Source organism: Rhineura floridana, chromosome 4 (genome assembly GCF_030035675.1).
Source record: "Rhineura floridana isolate rRhiFlo1 chromosome 4, rRhiFlo1.hap2, whole genome shotgun sequence".
NCBI lineage: Eukaryota > Metazoa > Chordata > Lepidosauria > Squamata > Rhineuridae > Rhineura > Rhineura floridana.
Genome location: NC_084483.1, coordinates 123,691,768 through 123,709,086, shown reverse-complemented (window position 1 = coordinate 123,709,086; position 17,319 = coordinate 123,691,768). Strand labels below are relative to the sequence as shown.

Here is a 17,319-nt window from a genome sequence, read left to right as displayed (position 1 = left end):
GTGGTAAAGGGAACAGCATCACAAATGAAAATGTTCTAGTTTGCTTTGAAAAGAAAAAGTTGTATGGCAAAATAGGGCTACAGAGCAATGATGGGTGTGGAAAAACTACCCCAGTATTACTTCAAGAAAGGAAAAGAATAACCTTGAAAAGTGGTCACTTTTAAAATGACATCTTACAATAGACAATTAGAGGCAACTCCGTCCAGAAGGCTGCTAACCGATAGAGCAGAAAGGGGGCTAAAATGCCCCCTATATCACACAGTCCCGAGCACAGTGAAACACCAAAATTTCTATAAGGAAAAGAAAAGAGACATATATATATATAGTAGTTTCCATGTGATCATGTTATATCTGGCTTTTTACACAATACCACCATTCCACTCTGATTTGTTTTTACTGAAACCAAACATTGGCCTTTAAATCAGGGTATAAGAGGCAAGAGCCCATCAATATGTCCTTGTGTACAAAGTAGGGTTGCCAGGTTCTTGGCCTGAGACTGATCCTGTATCTTTAGGAGAAGAGAAAGTCAGCCAAGTGCAGGCGTTCTTGCAACTCTGTAATGGGAAAAACCACAAGATGGAATTCTCCCTTCTCCCTGCACAACTTTTAAAGATACAGAAGACCTTTTGGTTGATAGCAAGAACAGACTGGACTCTAGCCCACATTGGGGATAGTTGGATCTGTTAATATAGGTTCTCTCTGTTTCTCATTTTTCTGACCTTAAACTCCTAATAAATACATTTTTGTATACAGTTTTCACCAATGTATACATTTTTGCAAGCAATTTATCCTAATATAATGCAGGTATGTATGTTATTTTCACCAATATATTCATTTTGAGCACACTTTCCCCTAATATATACATTTTCGTAAACATTACTTGGCTAGAGAACTGCACTGCAACATTCGGATAAGTGTGAATTTCAAAGGATGGTTATGTATCAGTTCTTATACTGTTTCAGAAAGTGTGAATTTGGTAATTTGGTGATTGAACCTGGTGCACTCCAGATATTTTGGACTAAACTCCCTTCAGCCCCAGCCAGCATGGCCAATAAGCCAGGGATGATGGGAGTTGTATTCAACCACATCTAGAGGGCACCAGGTCAGGGAAGGATGCTCTAGAGAGGCCTTTCAAGAACCCAGGACAGATATGTTGTCAATAGATCTTCTGTCACTTTCCCTTTTTCAGAGCAGTCTTTATCTACCATGTAATGCCCTATAGAGATATACATGTGTATTACCACAGGAACCCCTGCCCCCCAAAAGAAGAAGACAGCCTGGCGTTCTGGTAATCTGAATTCACAGAATTATGTGTATGTTCCAGGAAATGTTCAAGATCCAGCGGACAATGAGTTTCCCTCCTGATATTGAGTAAGAGAACAAAAAGAGCTTTGTATGCTCATGGACCTTTTCTCCACAACTGGATATGGGAACACTGTGCACACCATCCTTTATTAACCTCGTGCCCTCCATATGTTGTTGGACTAAATTTTATTGTTCTAACCTGTCCTGGGACCTTAGGGCAAAGGGAGATAGGAAATCAAATAAATCAACAAACCATAAAGTGGATATAGCCAACCATTTCACTACTGTTTTACCACATATCTGCACTTGACATATTTGGTAAGAAAAAAAAATCTCGTTACTGCTTGAAAGGAACATATTATAGACAACCAGCTTATCATGTTCTGGCTGGAGTTTAAGCTTTGATCAGTTTAAGCAGACGTCATGTTTTCTAAAGTTACTCCCACCCTGCTGATGGAAGTCTCAAAATCACATATTTATTGCTTTCATTTGGGCAGGCGCAACAAGAACAAGCAGCATACTTTGGCAAATGTTGAGGCCCCAGCAGTGCTCACTGCTGCCGTCACCAGACTACCACCCCTACTGCATCAGCAGCTGATGCAGTTCAGCTGGGAAATGTGGCAGGGACTGGGGGGGAATTGCTGGACCCAGCAATGGTGCCAGGTGGAGCTGTATATCCATATGGCATACCTGACTTGCTGGTACTGTTGCCTTAATTATCAGCCCCATCCTTGATATGTATATACAGCTAGGCCTGCCTGTGGGAGGACTCTCATTTTATATAGCACAAGATCTAGATTGCAGATCAAATAGTCAGGGGAGATTTATCACCTCCATAAATTAGTATACGATTTTGAAACCTTATCTGCATACTTTCCCAGGATTAGCTAAAGTTTTAATGCTTTCTTTTATTGCCTAAATAAAATACTTTTTGCAACCAATTATTGAAAGACTTTTCAGTCCCATAGGAAGATTAAACTATACTTTCTGAACAGAACTAGGAGGGCTCTTCATTTGGAGAAAAGATTCCACTACTGAGTTTACCATGCAGGCCCAGTGCCAATGGGCAGCCAGGTAGGGCAATGGCTGAAATCACCTGAGAGGCCCCTCCTTAGGCTGGGAGGGTGGCACTTCCACTTCGCAATCTGTGCCAGTGTTGGGTTGTGGGGTCCAGCAACCTGACGCTGCCATAGATTGCGAAGTGGGAGCTCCACCTTCCCAGAAAACACCCTCACGTAGGTAGTGCAGGCTTAAATAAACCAGCCTCTCCCACCTACCTCCCATATTGCCACATCAGTGCACTAGCACACTGTGCATGCCTATCTAATATCACCCAAGATGGGAGCGAGGGTGTCCCTAAGGGGTTGACACCCCTGCCACCATCTTGGATGATGGCAGATATGTGTGCACAGTGTGGTAGTGCACTAACACAGCACGGAGGTGGGGTGGGTGGACCTATTTAAGCTCACGTTGCCTGCATTGGGAGGGGGTGCTGGGGAGCATGATGACATGGGCCCAGAAATGCCTGGTGCCAGCCCTGTTACCATGTGTCAGTGACTGTAGTAAAAAAGGTTTACTCCGCCAGTACTGCTTTCTCAAATAGCCATCCAGCAGAGCTACTCTGAGTGGCGAATGACTTGAAATCTGAACAGAAAGGCCTGCTGTGACAAGTTTGCTAGGAAATTTGGGAATAAAATCACTTGCATTCCCACTGAACTGTACAGTTCCAGAGGAGATGTCCAGAACAGTGAGTTTATTTGGGATTAGTTTCAATTGTTGTGGCCTGAGAATATGGACAAGCTGCTTGAAGGGGTTAGGTCTACCACATACGGTCTCAATCCTTGCCCGCTGTAGCTAATAAAAGCTGCTGAAGGGGCTTGACTGAGTGGGTCCAAGAAGTGGTATATGCCTCATTTTCAGAAGCTTCAAAGGGAAAAGTAGTGTGTGTCCTATTTAAGAGGTCTTCTCTGGACCCAGAGGTGTAGGACAACTATTGCCTGGTGGCTAATATTCCCTTGAGAAGGTGGTGCTTAATTAATTACAGGCATACTTAGAGGAAATGGATTTTCTAGACCCTTTTCAATCTTGCTTCAGACCAGGTTTTGGCATGATCGCCCAGGGTGATGTCCTGACTGATGACCTTTGTCAGAAAAGAGACAAGGGAAGTGCAACCCTGCTGATGTGTATTGACCTATTGGGTTTTTTTGATACCATTAACCATGGTATCGTTCTGGAGCAGCTCTGTGGGACGGGACTCTGAGGCATGGTGATATGGTGTTTCTGGTCCTACCTACAGAGCCATTTCCAGAAAGTAGTCATTTCTGGAACTTCTGTTTGACCCTGTGGAAATTATATTGGGTTCTATGCTGTCTCCCATGTTTTTCAACATCTATATGAAGCCATTGGGAGATGTCATCAGGGGATTTGGGGTGAGATGTCATCAATACATGGATGACACCCAGCACTATTTCTTTGTATCATCTGAATCAGGTGCCTGGCAGTAAATGGCTGAATGTGGGCCAATAAATTGAAAATGAATCCTGACAAGGCAGAGACACTGTGGGTTGGTGGTTCTTGGGTCTGGGAACCGGGCAGCTGACCTATTCTGGATGGGGGTCCACTCTTCCTGAAAGCCAGCATGTAGCTTGGGGTACTCCTAGATCCAGCTCTGTCACTAAGAGGCCTAAGCGACCTCAGTGGCAAGAGTGCCTTTTATCAGCTTTGGCTAGCTGTGACCTTTACTGGACAGAGAAAATCTAGCCACAGTTATCTCTGCTCTATAACCTCCAGCCTAGAGTGCTCTATGCGGGGCCACCCTTGAGGATAGTTTGGAAGCTGAAACTTGTGCAGAATGCAGCACTAATGTGAGATAAACCTACCTAATGTCAGGTTTGCGGGAACTGCACTGGTTACTGATATGCTACTAAGACCAATTCAAGGTGTTGATGCTAACTTATATACTCCAGCCAAAGAGAAGGAGACCCTCAAGGTGCCAAACCAGCAAACAGCAGAGAGTTGGAAATGGGAAATTTTTATTGCAGCCCAATGCTTTGCAGGTGTTGGCACAACCCTTTGTCAAGGGCAATCTGCAAAAGTATATATACAAACACCATTAAAACCAACTACATTCTAAAATTCTAGTATGAAAAGAACTACATACATATATCTGCTCCAAGTAAACAAAACAATACTCTGCATGATGCTGGCCAAATACTAAAGTTAATAAGGAAAGAACAAACAAAATGAAACATAATGAAAAATGAACACTAAAAACCTATCAAAAACAAAAACTGGTTACACTGGTTCATATTTTAGAATGTAATTGATTTTAATGGTGTTTGTATATATATTTTTGCAGAAAGGGTTTTACTTTAAATTTTACTTTTTAAATTTTAATGATATATATTGTGAATTTCCCCTTTGCCACCCATAGCTTATGGTTATGTTACCTTAAGAATGCCCCAGATAATACTAGGGTTCTTTTTAGTCAGAAATGCTAAGAAAACTCAGTGGCCTATCGAAACCATGGTGTGTGTGTGTGAACTGAGAATTTTTAAAAATAGGTTTTGGACTCAGAGCATACTATGGTACGCTACTGCCTTGTAAATGGTTTTCTATATCAGTCTGCTATTTGGATCCTCACACTAAAATCTACACACACTTGTAAGTTACAAAAAAGAAGGCATGCATAGACATAGGTATGTCTGTGAGCCACTTCATTGCTTAATGTAATCTGTCACTTTAAAAATGCTTTTTTGTTTCACTGCTAATTCCCCTCCCTGGCCCTGACTGGATTTTTTCAAAATGTTTATACCATTTACCTGAATGTTGTAGGATACAATTCTGAGTTCACAAGATACACAAGTTCAAAAGTTATCGTGATCCCTAATCTTGCCAAGATGGCGACTGATGTACTTAGCCATGGTATATCTGTTGAAGATACATGCAAATTAAACATTAAATAATTCATATAACCTTAGGAACAAAAATTCAAGATCCTATTCCTGGTCCCTTTTATTATGAATTCACACTATTTTCTATCCCCTGTTATTTTAGTGAAGTTTCTTCACAGATGGATGAACAAAAGAGATGTGTTCCACCTAAATGAGGTCAGAACTGGAGAGAATCTTTTGATTTATTTACTTTGCCTTTCATCGCTATATGCACCAGCACTAAGGGGAGGCCTTTCATTTCAATAAATTACAATAAGTAAACTAGAAACGTGCCCTCCAGATTTGAAAATACTTATCAGCATTACTCACATTTCACATTTACCAACAGGTGGCACTAAAGGACTACTTTTTGTACTCACAGTTGTACTCACAGCTTTAAAGCGGGGCAGAGCAATGCTGTGATTTTCCCCAACCTACACACACAGCCCTGTTAGTTTTATTCATCAGCAAATATATATATGAAAGCAACAGGAGCATAATGCCATTCATTAAGAACCAGTACTAGGTCACAAAGTAGAATGCAAGCTTTTGAGTTCAAGTAGAACTCTTCAGGCTGAATATTAAGGGAAAAATGGGTGTGGGGAATGTTGGGCATAATCTAAAACAAAACAAAACCACTTTGCCATTTTTTAATAGTCTTAGTAAACACACTAGTTGCCCACAGCAAAGCAATTCCATTGGCCATACCTGGAGGGGGAATGGGTCAATCTGCCAATCAGTTGCAACATCTCTTTGAATCTGAATTTTTAACAAAACACACTCAAGCTGTTTCCACCAGATTGTACAGTAAAAAGGGGCAGAGTTTGATTAGTTCAGGTTTTCAGAAGAGAGAGGTGGCAACAAACTGGAAACAGCAGAACAATGAGTGTGTTTCTACCCACACACTGGAGCAGTATTTCCCCAGGTTTTAGAGCAAAAAAGGGCAGAGTTTGACTAGTGGTTTGTGTGTCTCTGGCTCCAGAAAATGGAGCTGGAGATGCATTGAAGCCAGCACAACCACAAGTGTGTCTCTACCCTAAGATCAAGCAGAACCACCTGCTGGAGGAAGGAGGGGAGGCAGTTTTCACCCCCCCCCCTGCAGCCTCCCATACCTCCTCCCATGCTGTTTCAGAGCAGTTTTTCAGGGGGATACAGGGAAAAGGAGGAATCCTTGAAAATCACCTCCCTTTCCTCCAGGGGGAGATTTCCCAGAGCTGATTTCACTCTCAGGAATTCTGAAGGCAACTCAGAGACTTTATTTTCTTTTGTGTAATTTTGTGATAATTTAAAGTACATTGTCTTAGCATGTATACTGTGATAACACAATTTAAAAAAGCTTGATTTCCCCTCCTCCCAAAAAAGCAGTGGTATGGGGGTGGTTTTCTGAGGAAAAATGGCACAAAGAGAAAGGGTTAAGAAGGCTCTTTTCTCCCACACTGGTCTCAAAAGGTGCATCGTGGGTTGTTGTGGGTTTTTTAGTCTAGAAAAGTAAACTTAGAATTTGCACTTCTGCCACTAAGATGGAAATGGAGGAGGTATTATGCAGACTTAAATCTACAATCTTATGCACACTTTCTAGTCCCATTAAAATCAGTGGAGCTGACTTCTGCCTAAAATGCATATAATTATACTGTTAATTGTGTTCAACTGTTCTAGGTGCAAAAGAAAAGAAGATGATCTGATGTGACACAAAAGGCTACTGGGCCAAAGCATTAGCTGCTAATATTGGAATATTATGAATATTAGGATATTATTTTTAATATTGAGATTTTTGTTTTATAATTAGTTTTAATTGTTAGCCATCCTGAGTGGTGTACATGCACCAGAAAGGCTGCATAAATCTTTGGAGAAAGTAAAAGATTAAACGGGCTGGACTGCACTTTTGTTTGAATGTGTTATATTCAGGGATGGGAAGCCTGTGGCCCTCTAAATGTTTCTGAAGTACTACTCCCATAAACCATTGGCCCTGCTGGCTAAGATTAATGGGAGTGGCAGGCCAACACTATCCAGAGGGCTACAGGTTCCTCATGGGTATCTCCCCATTTGCCAAATCTGTCCTCAGAAAGGATAGGGGTTTTCACTTGGACATGATAATGAAAGATAGAATGAACATAGCAGAATCCAATTTGAATTGAATTGGATACAGTCATGAAAGTCTGATAACATCACTAAGCACTACTCACTAGCATTATGTCAAAGTTTGTTGAATTGTGGGATGTAAGAGTAATGCCACAGCTTTACCCTTTAGCCTAGCTATGAAAGTCTGAAGTCTATAGAAATGTGATAAGACAAACCATTTGCCGCTTGTTTACCAAAGCACCCTAAGCAATGGATTGTGCTGAATGTAGAGTTAGGAGGTTCCTCAAATTGGATGGAACAGAAAAGTTTGCACAGTCATTGCAAGAACATATAGAGCGAACAAAGCAAATAAAAACCTGGGAAGTTGGCGTTTTAGTTCTTCCACTGATAGCAATTAATCCCAAATGGTTGCAATACAGTGATTGCACAATTTGGGCTCCTGGTCTGTTTCCTGTTAAGTAGCTAAGGCACAAATAGGTTTTGTGAGAATGAGTTACATTTTTCCTAATGACACTTACCCCCCCCCACACACACACTGTAAAATAAAGTAGTCTTCCAGATAAAGGCAAGAAGAACTCTCAATTTGGCATTGAGTTAGTGCACGCCTTTCCCCTTTCTCTTCACAAGGAGAAAGTAACAAATGAACACAATGTGTTTGCACTTTGTTCTCTGTTTATGACATTTAATCTTCCACTAGTTGCGCTAATCAAGAAGTGTCATGATGCAGCTTGGGTCTAGGAGATGTGCCTAGACTGCTACTGTCATTGGAGGATACATTCTTGATATCGCTGCTTATACATCAAATCAGAACACTGAAGCATGTAAGAAGGCACTTTTTGGGTGGCATCCAACTAAATTATACTCAGAGTAGATCCACTAGAATTAATGGATCTACATTTCCTGTCATATTCATTAATTCCAATTGGTCTCCTCTGAGCAGAACCAATGTTGGCAACTGCTTCTAAACTGCTGAACTCCCTGCCTCTGGAGTCTGCCATTATTTTCAATAAATAATTCAAGATCTTATTTTAGCAAGCTTCCAAGGACACTTGGGGGTGTTTCACCTAGAGTCAGGGTGGGTTAGCATTGAAATTAAAATAAACAAACAAAAATAAAAAGTTACCTTTCGGCAAGAATGCAGTAATTAAGCATGCCACACCCGCCACTAGGGCACCTGCTGCAAAGAGAGGGCGCCGGCCAATGCGGTCAATTGTCAGTAAGATTAAAAAAGCTGAAGGCAATTCCATCACGGCTGAGACGAAGAACTCCAAATACAGATTTCCTTTTATGATTCCCAGGCGCAAGACAAGCCCTTGGTAAACCACTGCACTTGTGAACCTTAAAAAGCAAAATAAAAACAATGGAGCTGCAAAGAATTCAAAGCAGGCTGGTTTGCATGACAAGGGCCAGAGAAGAAAAACATAGAGGCAATACAGCTGGGACTTACCAGGCATACATGAGAATAAGGGTGAATTTTCTCATCTGTGGAGTTCTAACCAGTTCGAGAAGAGATGGCTCACTCACCTCTTTGTCAGAGAGACTGATCTAAGTAAAAGAAGTAGAGACCGGAACCTAAATAACATGAAAGGGTTTTATGCACATAGAAGTGGTAGAGAATTGAAATGGAGTAATAATGAAAAGATTAAAAATGCATATTGATGGCAAGTGGAGTGAACCAAGCTTTGGTGTCTTACATTCTGCATGTTTTGAATGATTCATGAGATAGTTTAACAATTCACCTCATACAAAACCTCAGTGGGAGGAATCAACTTGTGTTCTTTTAGCTTGATATTTTGCTTATTTTTCAGACAGCAATATATTCACCAGTCTTTTAAATATTACTGCCAAATAAGAGAAGAAGCCTGTGCTTAAGTACCTTGCTGATTTTATTTATTTATTTATTATTTGATTTATATCCTGCACTTCCACCTAGCAGGAGCCCAGGTTGGCAAACAAAAGCACTAAAAACAATTTAAAACATCATAAAAACAGACTTTAAAATCCATTAAAACAAAACATCTTTAAAAACATTTTTAAAAGCTTTCAAGACATCTTTTTTAAAAAAAGGTTACAAATATTTTTTAAAAAAGTTTAAAAACAAATAACAAAGCAATTCCAATACAGATGCAGACTGGGATAAGGTCTCAACTTAAAAGGCTTGTTGAAAGAGGAAGGGCTTCAATAGACGCCCAAAAGATGGCGCCTGCCCAATATTTAAGGGAAAGGAATTCCACAGGATAGGTGCCACCACACTAAAGGTCCATTTCCTACGTTGTGCAGAACGGACCTCCTGATAAGATGGTATCTGCAGGAGGCCCTCACCTGCAGAACGCAGTGACTGACTGGGTATATAAGGGGTAAGACAGACTTTTAGGTATCCTGTTCCCAAGCTGCATAGGGCTTTGTACACCAAGACTAGAGTCTTGAACTTGACCTGGTAGCAAATGGGCAGCTAGTGCAATTCTTTTAGCAGTGGGGTGACATGTTGGCAATACCATGCCCCAGTGAGCAGTCTTGCCACTGCATTTTGCACCAGCTGCAGCTTCTAGACAAACCTCAAAGGCAGCCCCACATAGAGTGCATTACAGTAATCCAACCTGGAGGCTACCAGTGCATGAACAACAGTGGTCAGGCTATCTCGGTCCAGAAATGGCTGCAGCTGTCTTACAGCCGAAGCTGGTAAAAGGCACTCCTAGTCACGGAGGCCTCTAGCAACAAAGATGGATCCAGGAGCACCCCCCGACTACAGACCTGCTCTTTCAGAGGGAGTACAACCCCATCCAAAGCAGGCAACTGACCAATTATCTGAACTCGGGAACCACCAACCTACAGTGCCTCCAACTTTCTAGGATTCAGACTCAGTTTATTGGCCTTCATCCAGCCTACCACCGAGTCCAGGCAGTGGTCCAGGGCTTGCATGGCCTCTCCTGATTCAGATGTTACAGAGAAATAAAGCTGGGTATTATCAGCGTACTGCTGACACCTTGCCCCAAATCTCCTGATGATGATCCCAAGGGTTTCATATAGATGTGAAACAGCATGGGGGACAAGATGGTACCCTGTGGCACCCCACAGCACAACTGCCAGGAGCTGAAAGACAATCACCCAATGCTATTCTGTGAAAACAACCTTGGAGATAGGATTGGAACTACTGTAAAACAATGCCTCCAATACCCATTTTACTAAGCCATCCCAGAAGGATACCATGGTGAATGGTATCAAAAGCTGCTGAGAGATCAAGTAAGAGTAACACAGTCACACTCTCCCTGTCATTCTCTCGATAAAGGTCATCCATCAGGGTGACCAAGGCTGATTCAGTCCCATAACCAGGCCTGAACCCACACTGGAATGGGTCAAGATAATCTGTTTCATCCAAGAGTACTTGCGATTGCTGTGCCACACTCATCTCAATCACCTTCCCTAAGAAGGGGGTATTTGCGACCAGTCAGTAATTGTTGCAGACCAATGGGTTCAGAGTGAGCTTTTTCAGTCAGATCATCGCCTCTTTCAGGGTGTCTGGAACCACTCCCTCCCACAATGATGCATCACCACACCCTGGATCCACTCGGTCAAACCCCTTCGGTAAGCTTTAATAAGCCAAGCAGGGCAAGGGTCGAGAGGACACATTGCTGGCTGCATCATCGCAAGCACCTTGTCTATGTCATCAGGCTGCATCAACTGAAACCATTCCCAAGAAGTTGCAGCAGATGTTGCACTGGATACCTCATTGGGGACCACAGTAGATGTGGATGGGACATCAAGATTGCGACGGAGGCGAGCAACTTTATCCTCAAAGTGCCTTGCAATCAATTCATAGTGGGCCTATGGAGGGTCTAAAGGTCCATTTCCTGGAGTTGATGTCAACAGACCCCTAACAATATGGAAAAGCTCCACAGGACGGCTACTTGAGGATGCAATGCAGAGAAGTGGGCCTTCTTTGCCTCCCTCACCGCCACACAGTAGGCACGGTTATGATGTTTTACTCGTGCCTGATCAGCCTCACAGCACATCTTTCGCCACTTCCGTTCTAGCCGTCGTCCAGCCTGTTTCATTGCCCTTAACTCACTGGTGAAGTGGCTACACTTCATCAATATGCATACATTTTCCCTTCCAACGTTAGCGTGTTAAGACATTCAGATCAAAATCCAATGTACATCATCACTGTATAACTTTCAAAGCCTGCTCTGTAAGACAAAAATGTATTTTCACCGAAGTATTTATATTCTTTTGCCTATCATATATTTATATAAAATATGATATTATTTGCATAATAATGCTAAAATGAAAAAGCACTGTAGCATACATTTTATATATATATATATATAATGTATGCTACAGTGCTTTTTCATTTTAGCATTATTATGCAAATAATATCATATATATTTGCTTGGTGCTGGAAACACATTGTGGAGGCTGAAAATATATATATATATTTAAATGCTGCCATTCCATTTTTTCAGCCTCCACAATGTGTTTCCAGCACCAAGCAAATATATTTTGCTTGGAGGAGTTTCATTATCTGGATTTATTGTTGTTTTATGGTGTGTGTGACTTAATTGTACTTCTAAGATTTCGTGTTTTTACTGCAAGCTAATTCTTTGCCATTGAAGGGTGGAGAAGAAATCTAATAAAAAAGAATAAACATAATTTAGCTAGGTATGAAACTGTCAGATGACTCAGTTGTCCAAATTGTCCAGTAATGTCTCCTTTGGTTGGCAGTGGTTCTCCAAGTTCTCTAGCAGAGGTCTTCCCCAGGCCTTAACTTGAGAATGGAGAGCTGGGCAGTTTTAACTGATTCATTATATCATCACAAAATTGCTGACAAAAAGCAATAAAATCTTAAGAAGTGAGAAGTCCATCAAAGATGAATACAAACAACTGCAATGTGTTAGTAAAAACATCACATGTATCACACTTTCCCCAAAGATTAAATATTAATATGCACAGTAGTAGGCAGTGTGGTGGGCGCTGGTGCTCACCTGACCTGCTGACAGCTGCATCTCTGTTGCTTACCAGAAAGGAAGGGGAAGAGGTAAGGTGGTGGGGAGGTGAAAATGGTTCAAATGCACCAGCAGGAGCATCAGATTAGCTCTGCTGGTGCGTTTGCACTGCACTGACCTCCCCGCCACCTTCCTCCTCTCCCTCTTGGTAAGCTGCAATGGCTCAGCTATCATTAGGTCAGGTGAACACCACTACCCCACCACACTATCCACTAGTGAATATACAGTCATCATGGTTGTGGCAGCTAGTGGTTCCTAACCCAGCAATGCCCACTTGGGCACCTTCTTCCTGTTCCACCTCCATTCTACTCACCCTCCACCATTCTCATTTGTAGCAATGTTTTGTTAAGAATGCTTTGTAAAAGAAACTTATATAAAAAGTGCTTCTGTAGCTGAATTTTCCTGGTCAAAACTATTCCCAAAAATGCTGGTAGGAAAACATATCAAATTATACTTGAGTAATTCTAAACAAAGAAGAAACTATCATCCTTGAAGGATGCCTTCAGCACTGCTGCCACAGTTGCAAGATTGGATTAAGGTGGTTGGGGGCCCTGGTGCAATCCCCAAAATAGGACCCCCCTTCTACCAAGAAGAAACACACTAAATAAGGTATCTCAAAATAAGTCTTGTGGTATCTTAAAGACTAATAGATTAAGGCATAAACTTTGGTGGACTACAAAAAAAAAATACTCTGAGCATGTTGAGTCTCACAACTTTTGGCAACACACAAACAAAAAATATTTTGTCAACCTTCGTAAAGAAAAATAAAATAATCTGAGCATGTGCAGTTTCACATTTTAAACTCATCATTGGTTTTGCTCACGTTTTACCTTAGGCCAGTCAACAACTCTCAATCTAACTGACCTCACATAGCTGTTGTGAAGATATAAAAAAAGATATAAAATGACTGCAAAAAGGGACTTAGTGTTTAGTGATGCATATTTGTACTACAGAGGGCCATGTTTTTCTCCCTGCCCCCACACCAAAAATTGGTGTATGTCCAATGTTTCAGCCAATCTTAATCTGGCCTGATTACAGTATTGTATGTTTTAGATACATTAAAGGTTCATTCACATGGGAGCTACACTTTGAATTAAAGACACAGCTGTTGTCATTGAGACAGATCTGCAAGATTCACACTTACAGATTCACATCCACTGTTTTCCATTCACACTAGTCAGTGTTCCTCTGGGAAGGATTCATGTCGCTGTTTCATGCCCCCACCCCCTGTTTTACATGCTTAGTCCCTCTGGAGTATCAATCTTGCTAATAGAGAAGGGAAGGTGGGGTTTTTTTGTGTGCGGAGGGTCAATTTCATTGTTTCTTATCGACTGCAGAGCTCTCCTGGCTGCCAGAGAGGGTGGGGGTGCAATTGACAGTAAACTGATTTGATCAGTGAAAGCCCTTTTTAAAAAATGAGCTCTTGCTCTCTCTCGCTCTCTGTGTGTGGCTTCTGTCACATCAACTTTCAGCCCCCTCTTTTACATGCTTTGTCTCTCCGGAGTATCTATCTGGCTAATAGAGAAGCGAAGGGTTTTTTTTGTTAGTTTCATTGTTTTTTGTCAATTGCTCTCTCAGCAGAAGCTGGAGAGGGGAGAGGGGTTTGCAATTGATAGGAAACTGATTTGATCAGTAAACCCTTAAAAAAACCCGGTGTATACCTGTGTGTGTCTTTCTTCTCAATAGTTTCAAGGAGCAAGGGGAGGGAAGGAACTTAATGGGGGGAAAGGGGAGGAGGAAGGAAGGCTGTAGCAAATGCGGGAGGACAGAGCAGTTGCAAGTGCCTTGTTATGCCTCCAGAAGCAAAATGAAACTTGTGGAGAGTTTAGGGGAGAAAGGGGAGTATCTGAAGTGACAATCCACCCCCCAGCAAAAAACATTGGAGGAAAGAGCTACATGGGAGGAGTGCAGCAAATCAGAGATGGTTTTTCCTTATTGCATTTTCAGCGGGTTGCTTTGATTCGGATTTAAAGGGAAAAGCAGCAACACACATTCCCTTTTTCTGTAAAGTCATGTAAACTGTGTGAATTGAACAGGGGTGCAGGTGGCACCCATCTCACATTAAATCTCTGTGTGAACCACCCCTAAGTCCCACTTGTGTTCAGTGGAACTTAATGCCAGGTTATTGTACAAAAGGGATTGATTCCTAAGATGAGCAGAGCTTGGAAGTAATTAGTTACAAAAAAATGAATTACTTGTAATCTATCACGTTTTTGAGGAATGAGTGGGTAATTTCTTTACATTTTGATTCCAATATAATGAGGAGTAATTTTATTACTTTTGAGAAGTAATTGTAATGTTTCTAGCATTACTTTGGGGCATTACTGGGGAGAGGGAGCAGAGGAAGTCTTCTGCTCCTCTGATTTGTGGATGAAAATCATGTGCCTCAAACTGGGCTTCTGTGCAGTGTCGCTCTTCCCTCGTGCTCTGTGGGTGTTTAGGAGGCAATGAGGGAGGAGATGGAGAAGGAGACGAGGGTGGAGTGGAGAAAACATTAAAATTGGATGGTGGTGGAGAAGAATGGAGAGGAGGGAGAAAGGAGCTGGAGGGCAGGGACATGTATGAAGGAGGAGAAGGAGGCAGGAGCTGAATGGAGATGAAGTACTGTGGAGGTGAGAGACAATGATGTGTGTGTGTGTGTGTGTGTGTGTGTTAATACTGTGTTTGTACTTGGCATGCAAAGTGGCCTGTGCCACCCTACCTGGCTACTTTGCTACATTTGCAGTGTTTAAACTTTTTTGCACCCCAGGGGAAAATGTTTGCTTAGGTGGGTGTGCTTTAGTTGGTGATAGGGCAGGGTCCAGGAAGTGGTTGAGTGAGATGCCACTTGCTGCTGAAGAGTGTGTGTGTGGGGGTTGCACTTGATTTGACACACAGAGATCTGAGTGGTGGCCTCTGCCTCCCTCCCCTGTTTCTACTGGAGAAACCACCACTGCTATCTTATGGATAAAAAGAATTATTCTACTACCCTCTGTGCATGCATGTTTATTTTTAATGCTGTTTTTTGCTACTTAGGTTGTAGCAGCCAGGGCCAGCACTTCGTATGCATTCTCATGTTTTTAAAAAGTAATTTAACTGTAATTGTAGTGATTACCTTTGAGGAACAGTAAAGTAATCAATTCCTTTCAGAAATTGTATTTGTAATGGTAATTTATTCCTTTTTGGGGCCATGTAACAGTAAATGTAATTTATTCCTTTTAAAAAGTAATCTTCCAAGCTCTGAAGATGAGTTATCTTAGTTCTGAAGCTGGGGAGGGCGCTATGGTGGAAAGCAGAGTAATACACTTTCATTTATAAAATTATTCATTTTTTAACCTTTTTACTATTTGATAGGTAAAATAGTAAAGAAAAGCACAGTCAATATTTTTCTTAATTAGTCAGTAAAACTAAAATCTGCTTCATTTTCAAATGTTCTGCCCCAATGGCAAAACCACTGAGATAACTGACAAGAGTTTTAAACGTTATAGGATTTTATTTTATTTTATTAATAATAATTTGATTGTGTAAAAATTATTTGATTTTGCAATCTTATACTCACTTACCTGGGAATAAACCCTGTTAAACACAAGGGGACTTATTTCTTAATAGACATAAATAACTCATAGGGAGTACCTGACCTTAGATAACCCATAACAGGAAAGATGAATCCTGGTTGCTAGAAAGGAAGGAAGGGCAAACTACATAGATTCCAAGGACAAGAAAATAAGACAGAATCAGGAAAGAAAGCTGCACTAAAGGGGAGGAGGAAACAGCTGCTCTTTAGTTGCATAGTGTCCAAACAACTCACTTCATTCATCCATCACAGCTCTGACTACACTCATTGACTAAACACACTGGCATGGGAGTAGCAAGGCTGCCTCATCTCACAGAAATTGCTTAGAAAATTGCTGGCACATTTTGCTTTAGAGCTTTCCTTCCAGGAGGGCTTACTTTAAAAAAAAGAAAAAGAAAGCTTAGCGTCTGGGCCCCCTTGCAGGCATGGACCCTGGTGCAATTGCTCCAATTGCATCATTATAACCTAGCCATGTACAGTTGTTTATTGGGGTTTGGACATGAGAATGTCTTGGCAGATTGTGCCCTTTGTAAATATGCATTCAGATGACTTTGTAAAAGAAGTGGAGCTGAAACCACGTGTGCATGCACAAAATATAAGAAATAAATTGGTAACACATTTGTGGTGAATGTTAATCCTTACCTCCCTCCCTTTTTCCTTTAGGAGAAGTGGCATGCTTCCCCGTACAATGTAAAAAACAGATGGAATTTATAATGAAAACTACTCTGCAATGACACACAGCTCTTGGCATTACAGCAGGATTATCACTACCAGCACATTGAAATCTCTATAAGAGATATAATATAGCAGATTTTCTCAAACTCCCAGCGTCACTTTCTAAACTAGGGCTACATAATCTTGGAACTAGGAACTCCACTGAGAGTACAGCATGTGAAATGCACTTGATCCTCCCATTGCCGCACTTCCGGGAGCATCGTGCTCTCTGCTTGGCATAGAACCAAGAATGTGTATCCAAAGGATTTGGAACAGATCCAAAGTGCATCTTAGAAGGCTTAGACATTACTCAGGGCTAACCAGTTGCAGCTGTGAATAAATCAGGGTCATGGCTGTGAATACTACTTGAAAAGTTAGGGTAAGATCTTTGGGAATGACGAGGGGAAAGTCATACCAGCCTGGACACTAAGGTCAATGTTCTAAAAATACTGAGATGCTGAACAAACTGAAGAATTTGAACAGATGGACACCACACAGTCTGCACATTCCCTTGTCCATTGCCCTTAATCTGATCTCATAAAAATATGATCTTCACACAATAAGGTTGACAGACAACACATTCACAAAATGTGTGTCAAAAGAGATTCCTGAATGTATTGCTGTCAAAACTGTTATGAAAAATTGCACTACCTCTTTCTGGTGATTTATAATGATATAGGATATCCTCTGAGTTGTGGGAAAGGAATTACTGAATTTTGCATTTGCCACTTTTAGG

The 17,319-nt window shown here is 41.4% G+C and overlaps 1 protein-coding gene across 5 annotated transcripts in view; it reads right to left on the bottom strand.

Annotated features, from left to right (window-relative positions):
* Positions 1 to 17,319, bottom strand: part of SLC22A3 (solute carrier family 22 member 3) — a 63,586-nt gene that overhangs the window by 11,507 nt on the left and 34,760 nt on the right. For 3 of the 5 annotated variants that reach the window (XR_009762309.1, XM_061624299.1, XM_061624300.1), the window contains exons 6-9: positions 8,764 to 8,861; positions 8,440 to 8,654; positions 5,127 to 5,235; positions 178 to 290 (exon numbers count right to left, since the gene is read on the bottom strand). Coding sequence is in view for 4 of the 5 variants with exons in the window: in XM_061624299.1 (XP_061480283.1) it covers positions 178 to 290; positions 5,127 to 5,235; positions 8,440 to 8,654; positions 8,764 to 8,861 (535 nt within the window). In the remaining variant the exon portion in view is untranslated. Of the gene's footprint in view, positions 1 to 142; positions 291 to 1,704; positions 1,756 to 5,126; positions 5,236 to 8,439; positions 8,655 to 8,763; positions 8,862 to 17,319 lie in introns of those variants that run through there. The other 2 variants (XM_061624301.1, XM_061624302.1) reach the window with 2 other exon arrangements.